The 15,776-nt window shown below is 45.9% G+C and overlaps 1 protein-coding gene across 1 annotated transcript in view; it reads right to left on the reverse strand.

The window, feature by feature from the left end:
• The window catches only part of LOC105489694 (zinc finger protein 431-like), a 50,004-nt gene extending 37,174 nt beyond the window's left edge, over window positions 1-12,830 (reverse strand). The window contains exon 1 of the mRNA XM_011754686.3: window positions 12,674-12,830. Within this exon, the coding sequence (XP_011752988.3) occupies window positions 12,674-12,676 (3 nt within the window). The 5' untranslated portion in view covers window positions 12,677-12,830. The remainder of the gene's footprint in view (window positions 1-12,673) is intronic.
• Window positions 12,831-15,776: the final 2,946 nt, after the last annotated feature.

The raw sequence follows: 15,776 nt of genomic DNA on the forward strand, positions 1-15,776 counted from the left end.
CTGACAAGAAGAATGTGGAAAGAATTCCCTATTTAATAAATGGTGCTAGGTAACTAGCTAGCACTATGTAGAAGACTGAAACTGAACCCCTTCATTATACCATATAAAAAAATCAACTCAAGATGAATTAAAGACTTTAATGTAAAACTTAAAGTTATTAAAAAAAAAAAAAAACCCTGAAAGATAACCTAGGACATGCCATTTTAGACATAGAAACTGGCAAAGATTTCATGATGACGATACCAAAAGCAAATGCAACAAAACCAAAAATTGACAAATGGAACCTAATTAAACAAAAGAGCTTCTTCACATCAAAAATATATATATATATATATATATATATATATATATATATATATATATATATATATCAACAGGGTAAACACAGAACCTACAGAATAAAAGGTATTTGCAGACTATGTTACCAAAAAAGTTCTAATATCTAGACTCCATAAGGAATGTAAACAAATTTACAAGAAAAAGCAAACAATCTTATGAAAAAGTAGGCAAAAAACACGAACAGATGCTTTTCAAAAGACATACATGTGACTAACAAGCACATGAAAGAAATATTCATCACTAATCATTAGAGAAATGCAAAGAAAAACCACAATGACATACCATCTCAGACAAGTCAGAATGACTATTATTGAAAAGTCAAAAAATGACAGATGGTGGCAAGGTTGTAGAGAAAAGAGGATACTTATACACTGCTGGTAGGAGTGTAAATCAGTTCAACCATTGTGAAAAGCAGTGTGGCCAATTCCTCACAGAATTAAAAACAGAATTACCATTTGACCCAGCAACCTCATAAATGGGTATAAACCCAAAGAAAGATAAGTTATTCTGTCATAAAGACACATGCACATGCATGTTCACTGCAGCACTATTTACAATAGTAAAGACACAGAATCAATCTAAATGCTATTCAATGGTAGACTGAATAAAGAAAATACTGTTCAGTTGTCATGGTGGCTCACGCCTGTAATCCCAAACTTTGGGAAGCCAAGGAAAGCAGATTGCCTGATCTCAGGAGTTTGAGACCAACTAAGGCAACATGGGAAAACCCCATTTCTACAAAAAACACAAAAAGAAAAACTAGTCAGGTGTAGTGGTGTATGCATGTAGTCTAAGCTACCTGAAGGGCTGAGTTAGAAGAATTGCTTGAGCTCAGAATGTTGAGGCCATACTGAGCCAAGATCATGCCAATGCACTCCAGCCTAGGTGACAGAGTGAGACCCTGTCTCCACGAAAAATAAAATAAAACAAAAATTTAAAAAATACATATGGTACATGTACATCATGGAATACTGTGTGGCCATAAAAATGAACAAGATAATGTTCTTTGCAGCAACATGGATGGAGGTGACACCCATTATCCTTAGAAAACTAATGCAGAGGTCAGGTGCGGTGGTTCACACCTGTAATCCTAGCACTCTGAGAGGCCAAGGCAGGCAGATCACGAGGTCAGAAGTTCGAGACCAGCCTGGCCAATATGGTGAAACCTCATCTCTACCAAAAATAAAAAAATTAGCCGGATGTGGTGGCAGGCACCTATAGACCCAGTTACTTGGGAGGCTGAGGCAGGAGAATCACTTGAACCCAGGAGGAGTTCAAGTGAGCTGAGATTGTGCCACTGCACTCCAGCCTGGGCAACAAGAGCAAAACTCTGTCTCAAAAAACAACAAAAAAAAAAAAAAAAAAGAAGAAAAAAGAAAAAAAATCAGCTGAATTTGTCTTCACTGGTCATAGTAAAATACTTCTTAATCAAATTTTACTTAACTTTATTTCCTTCCCACAGACTACTGAACTTTGAGCTACCATCAGTCTGAATAAACATATGACCCCATTTTATATCCCTCCTAAGAACATTCTGACTTCAGGGTAAAACATTCTCTGATCTAGAATCTGATTTTTTAACCCTCCATTTGCCATTATTCTCCCATCATCTTTCTAACCTTGTTAGCTCCTCTCTATGAAGGAAAGTCTTTGTCTGTCTTTGCAGTCCTTAAATATCTTACAGTTTATACTTATTCCTGTTGCAATACTTATTTGGAACTCAAATTGTTTTTACATAAATCAAACTTTGTTTTTATTTTACAAAGTCTATTATTTTTTTTTTTGAGACGGAGTCTCGCTCTGTCACCCAGGCTGGAGTGTAGTGGCGCCATCTCAGCTCACTGTGAAACTAGGCCGCATAAAACTTAGAAACTAGGCCTCATAAAAAAAAGAACTTAAAAAAATTAACACCAGGTGGCTCTGGATAGGGTCCCACCCTGCCTCAATAGGGTCCCACCCTGATAGGGTCCCACCCTGCCAATTCCGGGAAACAACCTCATGGGGTCCCACCCTGCCAATTCCGGGGGTCCCACCCTGCCTCGAAGTTCCCGGAATCAACAACTCCAGGAAAAAAACCTCATAAAGTCCTGCTCTAACCAATTAGAACAAGACACCTTGCTCAGGCCATAGACAGACCCAATTACCACGCGCCTAAAGCTTTGTTTGAATTTCGCGCCCTAAGCTGTGTTTGAACTTGTGTTTGCCTATATAAACAGCCTGTAACAAGCAGTCAGGGTCCCAGGGCCAACTTAGAGCTTGGGACCCTAGCGCGCTAGTAATAAATAACTCTCTGCTGTGAATCTTGTGTCGGTGATCCTTCGCGGCGACCCCTGCCCAGGAAGGAATCGACAGTTCGGTTCCAACATTTGGTGCATTGGCCGGGAACTGGGGTCGTCCAAGGACCCCCGACCCATCCGGCGGAGACCCATCTGGCCCGGGCCACGGACTGCTGACTGAACGGACCTACCAGGTACTTTCGTTTTGTTCTGTCTGTCTTGCCGGCTAACTCTGAACTCTGGGGAGTACTCCTTCTGAATTAAGTGGGGAAGGGGGACAGACGTGTCCGGCACCTTCCCACTCACGCCCCGGGGGACGCCCTGGCGGTAGTCTGGGAGAAGGCTGATGACTCAGTCAGCCTCCTCAAATCTGTAGGCAGGTCGCCCCTGCCATCTGAATATTTTGTGATCTTGTGGCGCCACTCTCTGGCCGCGCGGCTTCTCCTTACTTGTCTGGTCTTTGTTTTTGTTACTTTCGTTTTGTCCTTGTTATACGTGGACGAAATAGGACAGACGTTGACGACTCCTTTGTCTCTGACCCTGACTCACTTCCCTGACGTTCGGGCTCAAGCCCACAACCTCTCCATAGAAGTCCGTAAAGGACGATGGCGAAAATTCTGCTCGTCCGAGTGGCCTACCCTCCATGTTAGGTGGCCCCGGGACGGAACATTTGACCTCCCAATTATCTTACAGGTTAAAGCAACAGTGATGGATCCTGGGCCACACGGACACCCAGACCAGGTGGCCTACATAATTACTTGGGAGGATCTGGTCCGAAATCCTCCCTCTTGGGTGAAACCCTTCCTCCATTCCCCTTCCCCATCCCAATCTACCCTCCTTGCCTTAGAAGCCCCAAAGAATCGGAATCCGGACCCGCATAAGCCAGTCCTCCCAGATGAACCCCAGAAGGACCTCCTCCTTCTCGACCCCCTGCCTCCTCCACCTCAAAACCCCCTTCTGGGACCTCCACCTTACGCTTCACCCTTGCCCCCTGTCTTATCCCCAGTTCTTTCCTCTACCGCCTCGGCCCCTACCCTTTCTCCAACTTCTCCCTCGGCCCCTCCCTCCACCCCGTCTCCTTCTCCAGCCCCGCCCAAACTCACCCCTCGGACGCCGCCGCCGACACCTCCTCGTCTCCGCTTGCGGTGGACTGAGGACCCAGAAGGCCCTTCCACTTAGCAATCCTCCCTTTTTCCCCTCCGTACTGTCACGGTCCAGTACTGGCCCTTCTCTGCCTCTGACCTCTATAACTGGAAGACCCATAACCCTTCCTTTTCCCAAGACCCTCAGGCCCTAACCTCGTTAATAGAATCCATTCTCCTCACCCACCAGCCCACCTAGGATAATTGCCAGCAACTCCTGCAGGTCCTCTTAACCACTGAAAAAGGCAGCAGGTCCTCTTGGAGGCCCGGAAAAATGTGCCAGGACCAGGAGGCCTCCCAACCCAACTTCCCAATAAAATAGACGAGGGATTTCCCCTCACCCGCCCAGACTAGGACTATGAAATGGCACCAGGTAGGGAGAGTCTCCGAATCTATCGCCAGGCTCTGTTAGCGGGTCTCAAAGGGGCAGGAAAACGCCCCACAAATTTGGCCAAGATAAAAAAAAAAAAAAAGAAGCCAGGTTAGCGAAGGGATAGAGCGAGAGAATCGTGAGAACCGAGTAAAGGATAAGCATTTAACAAAACTCCTGGCGGCAGTTGTGAGAGAGAAAGGACCAGGGAGAGAGGGAGAGAAGCGGAGGCGGCCAAAAGTAGAAAAAGACTAGTATGCCTACTGCAAAGAACAGGGGACTCGCGGAGGCGTTAAGGACGAAAGAAGGCGCGGCCAACTCCCGGGGGGACGGCAGGCCGAGAGCGCGGCGCCCGGGCCTGGCGCCGAGCCTGAGCCCGCCGGACAGGAGGCGGCCCCACCGCGGGCTCGGCTCCGGCCCCAGCCCCGCCAGCATGGCCGGCCAGACCGTACGGGCCGAGACCCGGAGCCGGGCCGAAGATGACATCAAGAAGGTAATGGCGACCATCGAGAAGATCCGGAGATAGAAGAAGCAATGAATGACTGTGGGCGACACTTCCCTTCGTATCTTCAAGTGAGTACCAGTGGTGGACCCCCAGGAGGAGGAGCGAAGGCGGGCAGGTGGCAGGGCAAAGAGATCCCGTGGCCGGGAACGTCGGGGCAGGGGCGCCAGTCCCCGAGGGGATGGCCCTCTCATCCTGCTGGATCTCAATGATGAGAACAGCAACCAGAGTTTCCATTCGGAAGGTTCCCTGCAAAAAGGCACAGAGCCCAGTCCTGGGGGCACCCCCCAGCCCAGCCGCCCTGTGTCACCTGCCGGACCCCCAGAAGGGGTCCCTGAGAAAGCTCAGCCCCCACGGCTAGGCCAAGAGAAAAATCCCGGGGGGCATAACTGCTGGCAGCACTGACGAAACCCCAATGCTGACCAAGGAGGCCCTGGCAATGATCCAGCAGATGCATGCCTGGACACACTTAAGTAATCGAAAGCTAAATTACTGATTGAAAAAACTGACTTTCTAATCCCAAAGGCAAGTACCCTCGTAGAACAAGAACAAGTGACATCTGCCTGTAAGGTCTGTCAGCAGGTAAACGCTGGGGCTACCCAAGTGCCAGAAAGGAAACGAACTCGTGGTAACCGCCCAGGAGTCTATTAAGAAATAGACTTCACGGCCGGGCGCGGTGGCTCAAGCCTGTAATCCCAGCACTTTGGGAGGCCGAGACGGGCGGATCACGAGGTCAGGAGATCAAGACCATCCTGGCTAACTCGGTGAAACCCCGTCTCTACTAAAAAATACAAAAAACTAGCCGGGCGAGGTGGCGGGCGCCTGTAGTCCCAGCTACTCGGGAGGCTGAGGCAGGAGAATGGCGTAAACCCGGGAGGCGGAGCTTGCAGTGAGCCGAGATCGCGCCACTGCACTCCAGCCTGGGTGACAGAGCCAGACTCCGTCTCAAAAAAAAAAAAAAAAAAAAAAAAAAAAAAAAAAAAGAAATAGACTTCACAGAAGTAAAACCTCACTATGCTGGATATAAATACTTACTGGTGTTTGTAGATACCTTTTCAGGATAGGTAGAAGCCTACCCCACCCGGCAAGAAACGGCACACATAGTAGCAAAAAAAAAAAATTTTGGAAGAAATCTTTCCTAGATTCGGACTTCCCAAGGTAATTAAGTCAGATAACAGGCCGGCCTTCGTTTCTCAGGTAAGTCAGGGGCTCGCCAGGATATTAGGGATTAATTGAAAATTACATTGTGCCTATAGACCCCAGAGCTCAGGACAGGTAAAAAGAATGAATAGAACAATAAAAAAGACCCTTACTAAATTGACCTTAGAGACTGGTTTAAAAGATTGGAGATGCCTCCAATCCTTAACTCTGTTAAAGGCCCAAAATACACCTAACCATTTTAGGCTCACTCCATATGAAATCCTCTACGGAGGACCTCCCCCTTTGTCAACCTTGCTTAACTCCTTCTCCCCCTCCGATCCTAAAACTGACCTACAGGCTCGGCTAAAAGGACTCCAAGCAGTACAGGCCCAAATCTGGGCCCCCTTGGCAGAACTGTACCAACCAGGACATCCACAGACCAGTCACCCCTTCCAGGTAGGAGACTCTGTCTACGTTAGACGGCACCGTACTCAAGGACTAAAGCCTCGGTGGAAAGGACCCTACATTGTTCTCCTGACCACGCCCACAGCCATAAAGGTTGACGGAATCTCCACTTAGATCCACGCATCCCACGCCAAGGCTGCTCCAGAGACGTCCAGACCACCACCACTTGAGACATGAAAACTCCGACGCTCCGCGGACCCGCTCAAGATAAGACTCTCTCGTATCTAACTCCTTGCTTATTGTTTGCCCTTCTTCCCTGCGCCGTCTCTAGTGTAGTTTTTGACGCTAACCCCCACCGGCCATTTAGCCTGACCTGACAGATAATTAATTTTAATAATCAAGAGGTCTTAAATAAGACCTCCGAAAATGCTCCTATAAAGACTTGGTTTCCAGACCTCTATTTCAACCTAAAAAAAAATATATAGCAGAAAAAATAAAAGACACAGGCCCCCGGTTTACTAGTCCCACAGGAGTCCTATTAGGAACTCCTCAAGATAGACAAGAATGGAAAAGACAGGCTAGAAAGGTGTCCATCAGCCGGAAAGGGTTTTATGCCTGTCCCGGATTCAGGACAGGACAAATGAAAAAAACTTGTAGAGATCTGACTCACTTGTATTGCAAAAGCTGGTCCTGTGTGACTACTAATAATAGAGAATAGAAATAGGCCACAAAACCTTAGTATATAACCATGTCCTTTGTCTAGCCCTGTACCACAACCCGATATTCGGAAAATTGCAACCTGGTTCGCATCAAGTTTGAAGATGCGGCAAAATCTGATAACAGATAAATAACAACAAGGTTAATATAAGGTCTCTATTTATACCAGCACAACCCGCCTAAAATTCCCCTCCAAATCAGACTATTAGTCAATCCAGACACTGCCCCTGTTGCAGTAAGGCCAAACCAGGTTTTATTAGAAGCTAAGAAGCCCCCGGTTTCCATATCGGAGAAGCCCCAACTAAAAGCTCCTCAAAGCACTTCCCCGCCCTTAATCTCCCTCACCCTCGCCGACATGTTAGGAATTAAAGTAGCGGCTAAAGTTAAAGCCAGGACAGCAGCCCTAGTGCATGGTAACCATCATCTGCAACAACTTAAAGTAGCCATAGATGAAGACCTTAGAGCCATAGAACAATCTATCACAAAACTTGAAAAGTCCTTGACTTCTCTGTCTGAAGTTGTATTACAAAACCGACAAAGACTAGAAATTGTCTTTCTGAAAGAGGGCAGGCTCTGTGCAGCCCTGAAAGAGCAATGTTATTTTTATGCAGATCATTCAAAAATAGTTAAAGATTCTATGGCAAAACTAAGAGAAAGATTAGACAAAAAAAAAGAGAAAAAATCTCAACAAAGTTAGTTTAAAAATTAGTACAACCAATCCCCTTGGCTTAGCACCCTAATCTCCACCATCTTAAGACCCCTCATCCTGCTCACGCTCATCCTGACTTTCAGGCCATGCATACTCAACCACTTACTCACCCTTATTAAAAATAGAATAAACATAGTACATGCTATAGTTCTAACCCAACAATACCAGAGCCTCAAGACTGAAGAAGAGGCTCAAGATTGAGCCTCTGACACAAAAAGAGGAGGGAATGAAACTAGGCCGCATAAAACTTAGAAACTAGGCCTCATAAAAAAAAGAACTTAAAAAAATTAACACCAGGTGGCTCTGGATAGGGTCCCACCCTGCCTCAATAGGGTCCCACCCTGATAGGGTCCCACCCTGCCAATTCCGGGAAACAACCTCATGGGGTCCCACCCTGCCAATTCCAGGGGTCCCACCCTGCCTTGAAGTTCCCGGAATCAACAACTCCAGGAAAAAAACCTCATAAAGTCCTGCTCTAACCAATTAGAACAAGACACCTTGCTCAGGCCATAGACAGACCCAATTACCACGCGCCTAAAGCTTTGTTTGAATTTCGCGCCCTAAGCTGTGTTTGAACTTGTGTTTGCCTATATAAACAGCCTGTAACAAGCAGTCAGGGTCCCAGGGCCAACTTAGAGCTTGGGACCCTAGCGCGCTAGTAATAAATAACTCTCTGCTGTGAATCTTGTGTCGGTGATCCTTCGCGGCGACCCCTGCCCAGGAAGGAATCGACAGTTCGGTTCCAACAACTCCAACCTCCACCTCCCCGGTTCAAGTGATTCTCCTGACTCAGCCTCTCGAGTAGCTGGGATTACAGGCATGTGCCACCATGCCCAGCTAATTTTTTTGTATTTTTAGAAGAGACAGGGTTTAACCGTTGTTAGTCAGGATGGTCTCGATCTCCTGACCTTGTGATCTGCCCGCCTTAGCCTCACAAAGTGCTGGGATTACAGGCGTGAGCCACCATGTCTGGCTGAAGTCTAAAAACTGCCTCAAAACAGTAACAACTTCATCTTCAGTAAGATGCCCCCAGTTTTCTTCCATCTTAATCTTAACTGCATCTGCCTGTGGGTCCCCAGCTTCCCAGGGTTCTGTAGCTTCTCTCAGGATAAAGCCTTCTTCCATGGCTGGGGTGAGCAGGCTGGGACATCTGCAGGGAGGCTACCCAGAAAGAACTAACTGGGCTTTTAATAACCTCCTTCTGCAGGCTCAACAGTAGCCTTAGCTTGGAGCCACTGGGCGCAAGCTTTAATATCCATGTCATTCGCTTGGTGTTTGAAACTAAGTGTTTGAAAAACCCTGGAAAATTACTCAAACACAACGTTCATATGAGAAAAGAAAATTTGGCCGGGCACAGTGGCTCACACGGGTAATCCCAGCACTTTGAGAGGCCGAGGTGGGCAAATCACCTGAGGTCGAGAGTTCAGGACCAACCTGACCAACATGGGGGAAACCCTGTCTATACTAAAACACAAATTTAGCCAGGCGTGGTGGCACATGCCTGTAATCCCAGCTACTCAGGAGGCTGAGGCAGGAGAATCACTTAAACCCGGGAGGCAGAGGTTGCGGCGAGAAGAGATCGCACCATTGCACTCCAGCCTGGGTAACAAGAGCAAAAACTCTGTCTCAAAAACAAAAAGAAAATTTTACAGTGCTTACATTTCACACCTCAACAAGAAAAGCAAAAACATCTATTCTTTTCAAACAATAAATATGTTATTATATTTTTCCATTAAAAATCAGGTAGTAAACAATTAGTCACATGCAAACACTTCTAGGAAGTACCAAGTTTCATCTTATAAAATTTAGCATAAAACTCAGAAATCACAACAACAGGATAAAGAACAGAAATATTCAAGGTTACAAATTTACCCTGCAAGAAGAGGAACTGATGTTTTCATGAATCCATGTAACTCACCAATTATTTACCACATTTTATTGTGGAAATGTGTTCATTTTCTACAGTCAAAATGGAAGATCTTTCCTTACTCTCCTTGGTAGCATTCTAAACGCTAAGTCTTGGAAGTCTGTTTGAAAATACCTAGCCATAAAAAACACACCTGAGAAAATTCCCTAATTCACTCTGAAAAAGAAAAAGGTACACGAGAATTTTTAACAAAGGAATATGTGATTCGATTTTTTTTGAAACCCACCACTTGTATGCCCTTTGTAAATATTTTTGCACCTTTCAATCTCTAATAATAAAAATCAATTTACAGTTAAAAAACTAAAGTCCATATAAGTGAACTAATCTTTTCAAGGTGACAAACCCAGGGAGGGGCTGATTAGAAAACAGATGATGTGTCTAACTCATGTGTCAAGTCAGGCCATCCAATCACTTTAGAGATTCTCCCACCCCATCCTGCTCCCTTAATACTCCATGACCACCCTCTCAGTAGTGGTCCAGTGAGTGCCGTGAGTGCCCCAGTGAGTGCCGTAAGTGCATTTTACTTTGCAAGTTCTTGCACCATCTCTCTGGGGTGAGGTTTGTTTTTTTTTTTTTCTCCTTTACTTTTGGTATACTATTTTTTTTTTCTACATACATTAGAGAATTCAGGGAGCAGAAATTATTTGTTTTTCTCTCAATATTAGCATCTAATTGGCGGATCAGCAGTGTCTCCAAAAAATGGAAGCTGAGTTGAGTGAAGACAATCTTAACATCTTGAGGGGTTAGCTTTTCAAAGGAAGAGTACACCAGGAATTTATCTCAGCCCCTGGGCATTCACCTGCTCCCTTGAGAAGCCACTTCATACCTCAGGTTATCCTATGATAAAAAATGACCCAGGAACTAATATTCATTAGACACTCTAGCAGACACAGCCATGGTTGATATCTTGATTTATTCACAGACAGTACTGAAACCCAAGACCAGGAAAAAACTAAAGCGTGGCTGAGGACACATGGCCCCATGAAAATTAAAAAAAAAAAAAAAAACCTTGACCCCAAAACATTCTCATAAAATTTGTGCCTGGAGAATATGAAAAGAATTATTATTTGCTTTTTTCTCATGGGATATATTTACAACAAAAAATCAATCTTTTTAAATGTGCCATCCAATGCCTTGTCAAAAAATGATTAATGAAATTACGATATCAAAAATGTACACTAAAAGACAAATAGTTAATAATGTGAATTAGGGAGGAGAAGTTGGCATTTGGGATCGTCAGAAAAAAATTGGAAGTTTGGTATTTTACTGCGAGCCAGAGTTAGGCTGGAGGAATGAGTGGTGTGGAGCAGACTTGAGACCCTGTTTGGGACACATGTAAAAAGTGCAGGGGGCAGATGGGTTCCCTGTGAAGTGTGAAAATAGTTAAGTGGCAGGCAATTAACTAGAGGTGGCTCTAGTCCCTGGATTCCTACTTTTATTTATTATTATTTTGAGAGGGAGTTTCGCTTTTGTTGCCCAGGCTGGAGCGCAATGGCGTGTTCTCGGTTCACGGAAACCTCTGCCTCCAGCGTTCAAGTGATCCTCCTGCCTCACCTTCTGGAGTGTCTGGGATCACAGGCATGCACCACCACACCCGGCTAATTTTATATTCTTAGTAGAGATGGGGCTTCTCCGTGTCAGGCTGGTCTCGAACTCCCAACCTCAGGTGATCTGCCCGCCTTGGCCTCCCAAAGTGCTGGGAATACAGGAGTGAGCCACCACGCCCGGCCTTGGATTCCTACTTTAAAAAATCTAACTTAAATGTTGTTTTTTTTCCTGATAAATTACTACATTAGGGGAAACGAAATTCTGGCTTAAACAGCAAACAGCTATAAACCGCCAATTAAGTTCTGACTACATAACCAGCAAATCTGTAAGGTCAAGGTGGAAATTAAGAAACTGCGTAACTGTACCTAACCTATTATTGAATTTGGATTTTTGGGCCGGGCGCGGTGGCTCAAGCCTGTAATCCCAGCACTTTGGGAGGCCGAGGCGGGTGGATCACGAGGTCAGGAGATCGAGACTATCCTGGCTAACATGGTGAAACCCCGTCTCTACTAAAAATACAAAAAACTACCCGGGCGAGGTGGCGGGCGCCTGTAGTCCCAGCTACTGGGGAGGCTGAGGCGGGAGAATGGCGTGAACCCGGGAGGCGGAGCTTGCAGTGAGCCGAGATCAGGCCACTGCACTCCAACCTGGGAGACACAGCGAGACTCTGTCTCAAAAAAAAAAAAAAAAAAAAAGAATTTGGATTTTTGCATCATGTACCTTATAAGTCTTTTCTTCCAGCCCCTCCCATGGACCACAAACTACAACCCATAGCTGAGTGCTGCACAATTTTGGAACTACATTTTGATTAAATTCTTAAATATTTTTGCGGAGACTCCCACGCATTTTTAATAGAAGAAAAGAGAGGCCGGGTATGGTGGCTCACACCTGTGATCCCAGCACTTTGGGAGGCCGTGGTTCGAGACCAGCCTGGCCAACACAGTGAAACCCCGTCTCTACTAAAAATACAAAAAATTAGCCAGGCGTGGGGACGGGCACCTGTAATCTGTCACCCAGGAGGCTGACGCAGAAGAATTGTATGAGCCCGGGAGGCGGAGGTTGCAGTGAGCCGAGGTGGCGCCACTGCACTCCAGCCTGGGCAACAAATCAAGACGCCATCTCAAAAAAAAAAAAAAAAAAAAAAAGACGGAAGGAAGGAAGGCAGGCAGGCAGAAAGGCAGGAAGGAGAAAATAAATAAAAGAAAATAGAAAGAGAAAAGAGAAACTGGGAACCCCATGGACCAAAGCTCTTCCCATTCATGAACTGGCACGCCGAGTCAGGATTCTCCCCGATGACCCCCCCGTGGTCCCTGCACAATCTAGGAGAGAGGCGGCGCCGCAGGGGTAGAGCTGCCCAGAAAGGGCTCCAGGCCAGGGCACAGTCACTACCCAGGGAACAGACAGGACGCCTGGGGTCCGGCTATCAGCGCAGCCGCCATCTTATGGCTGAAGGGGACTGAGGCCGAGCTGGGCAAGGAGAACTCCTGGCGCAGATTGTGGAACTGACTGCGGGGAGGCCTGAGTCCCACCACAGCCTCTTCTCGCCTGTTCCAACCAGCCTTTCCCCTCTTTCAGGATGTCGGACCCTGCACTCTTACCATTTCTAGGCTTCCGGGGGGTCCTGGCGTCTTAGCAGTGGATCTCCAAATACCTGCAGGTCACAGGGCCACAGAGGCTGGACCTCTAGGAACAGAGGACACAGAGCAGTGACGAGATCTGGAGCTCTGGGTGCAGCGAGAGACAAAGGCCCCGCCATATCCCGGAAGCCGCCCTTTCCGCTCCAGCTGCGTGCCTGATTGGACGGTTTCTAGACCAGCGTCCCTGATTGGATGACGTTTAAGACCCGTCCCTTCAGACCCTGATTGACAGAAGATGTGATTAGATGCTGGGCTGAATGAAGAAAGAGTGACGGCCTAGACTTGCAGCCTTTTCAGGCAGGGCTTCCTCCCTGAGCGGAGCCAGGCCCAGCCCCAGAGGTATTTGCCTTTAATCTTGTGTATAAGGTTATATAAATTTATAAATAATATGCTATACGTCCATTCACAAATGAAAATAAGATATGAAGAAAATAGATTGGAGGCAAACTTATTTTGCTATTTAACTTTAACCCTAATGGTCAGGCTGTTATCTGATTTCTTCTGTGGTGTGGGTGACTGTATGAGGGTAAGCACCAGTCACGTTCATACATGTCTACCTGTATTTCTGCATTAATCAACATGATCTTACCAGACATCCAACTTTAAATCAGGGGAAAAAAAATCAATACCTTTAGGGTGCCCACTGTTAGAAGGTAACTAGTAATCAACCTGTCATTAAATCCTGGCATCCTGTCTGCAGTGGGTGCGTGTATTAGTTAGCTATTGAAGCATAACAAACTATCCGAAACTGATTAGCTCATTATTGAAATGCTCAGCCATTTAGGCTGGGCTCAGTGGGGCCATTCTTCTGGTCTCAGCTGACCTCCTCCAGACATATGTCATCAGCTGCTTGTTGACTAAGTAGCTGTGCTTCTGGGGGTGAGCTTCTGCTTCTCGGCCTGTCAACAGGGACACCTTGCTTTTTCTCATAATATCTTATCCTTCAGCTGGCTAACAGAGGCTTTTTCCATGGAGATGGCAGAATTCTGAAATAAAAACAGAAGCATTCAATACTATTTGAGCTCAAGCCCCAGACTAAGCACACTGTCATGTTCATAGTTTTCTACTGTCCTAAGAAAATCAGGTCAGTCAGATCTAGGGCTTGAAAAACAGATTCTATATCTCAATAGAAACAGCTGTAAAAGCACCTGGCAATGGATATAGGAAGGATGAAAAATTGCTACAAGTTTTGCAATCAGTATCAGTCTGCCTTTTTTCTTATGTGGTTTATAGAAGTCTTCTACATTGGCCAGGCATGATGGTTCACACCTGTAATCCCAGCACTTTGGGAGGCCGAGGCAGGTGGATCGCTGAGGTCAGGAGTTTGAGACTAGTCAGGCCAACATGGCGAAACCCTGTCTCTACTAAAAACACACACACACACACGCAAAATAGGTGAGAGTGGTGGCAGGCGCCTGTAATCCCAGCTACTCGGGAGGCTGAGGCAGGAGAATGACTTGAACCTAGGAGGTGGAGGTTGCAGTGAGCGGAGATCACACCACTGTACTCTAGCCTGGGGGACAAGAGCAAAACTCCATCTCAATAACAAAAAAGAAAAAGTCTTCCACATCACATCAAGAAACTTGTTCAGGCCCGGCGCAGTGGCTCAAGCCTGTAATCCCAGCACTTTGGGAGGCTGAGACGGGCGGATCACAAGGTCAGGAGATCAAGACCATCCTGGCTAACATGGTGAAACTCCGTCTCTACTAAAAAAATACAAAAAACTACCCGGGCGAGGTGGCGGGCGCCTGTAGTCCCAGCTACTGGGGAGGCTGAGGCAGGAGAATGGCGTGAACCCGGGAGGCGGAGCTTGCAGTGAGCTGAGATCCGCCCACTGCACTCCAGCCTGGGCGACAGAGCAAGACTCCGTCTCAAAAAAAAAAAAAGAAAAAAAAAAAAGAAACTTGTTCAAGGACCCACAGCTGCTAAATAGCTGGGCTGAGACTCAGGATCAACTCTGTCTGACTCCAAAGCCCATGCACTTCCAGAGATCAAGCTATAATACTAAAGTAGCTGCCACAGGCCCTTGAAATCCTGGAGAGTGACAATTCTAAAATAGAAGCCAGATTCCTATTAGATTTTTGCCCATACAGTACTGTTTATTATAGGAAATAATCCTCTCAAGAAATTGCAGAAGCACATGGTGGTTCACACCTGTAATCCTAGCACTTTGGGAGGCTGAGATGGGAGAATCACTTGAGCCCAAAGTTCAAGTGCAGCCTGAACAATCTAGTAAAATCCTGTCTTCATAAAAAGTTAACCAGGCTTGTATCATGGTAGTCCCAGCTACTTGGGTAGCTGAGCCAGCAAGATTGCTTGAGCCTGGAAACTTAAGGCTGCAGTGAGCCATAATTGGTTACATCACCACACTCCAGCCAGGGTCATAGACAGAGACACTGTCAAAAAAAAAAAAAAAAAATTAAAGAAGCATTTTGAAAGGACATAGAGTAATTTGGGAATATAGCCAAGAAATGAATTTAGAAAATCAAAGCACAACAACACATTATTTATTTCTCATCATAGAAAAAAGTTGAAAACTTTTCAAAGGAAAAAACTTTACAGAAATTATATTTAACAGAGTTTAATTGAGCAAAGAGTGATTTGCACATCAGGTAGACTGTGGATCCAGGGTAGGCTCAGAGAGACTCCAGCAAAGCCACATGATGGTAAAAGATTTGTAGACAGAAAATTCAAAGTGACGTAGAGAAAATGAAAGTTAGGTACAGAAACAGCTCTATTGATTACAGCTTGAGATTTGTCTTATTAAAATACGGTTTGAATGGTTGATGTCCTTTTATTGGCCAAAATACAGCGGTTGGTACAAGAATGGATTAGTCTGTTTACATATCCAGTTAGGTTTCAGTTTACTATGTAAAAAAAAAAAAAGAGGTGGCCAGGAGTGGTGGCTCATGCCTGTAATCCCAGCACTTTGGGAGGCCAAGGTGGGCAGATCATGAGGTCAGGAGATTGAGAACATCCTGGCTAACATGGTGAAACTCCGTCTCTACTAAAAATACAAAAAATTAGCTGGGTGTGGTGGCGGGTGCCTGTAGTCCCAGCTACT

The sequence above is a fragment of the Macaca nemestrina genome, chromosome 20, assembly GCF_043159975.1.
Source record: "Macaca nemestrina isolate mMacNem1 chromosome 20, mMacNem.hap1, whole genome shotgun sequence".
In the NCBI taxonomy this organism is placed as follows: domain Eukaryota; kingdom Metazoa; phylum Chordata; class Mammalia; order Primates; family Cercopithecidae; genus Macaca; species Macaca nemestrina.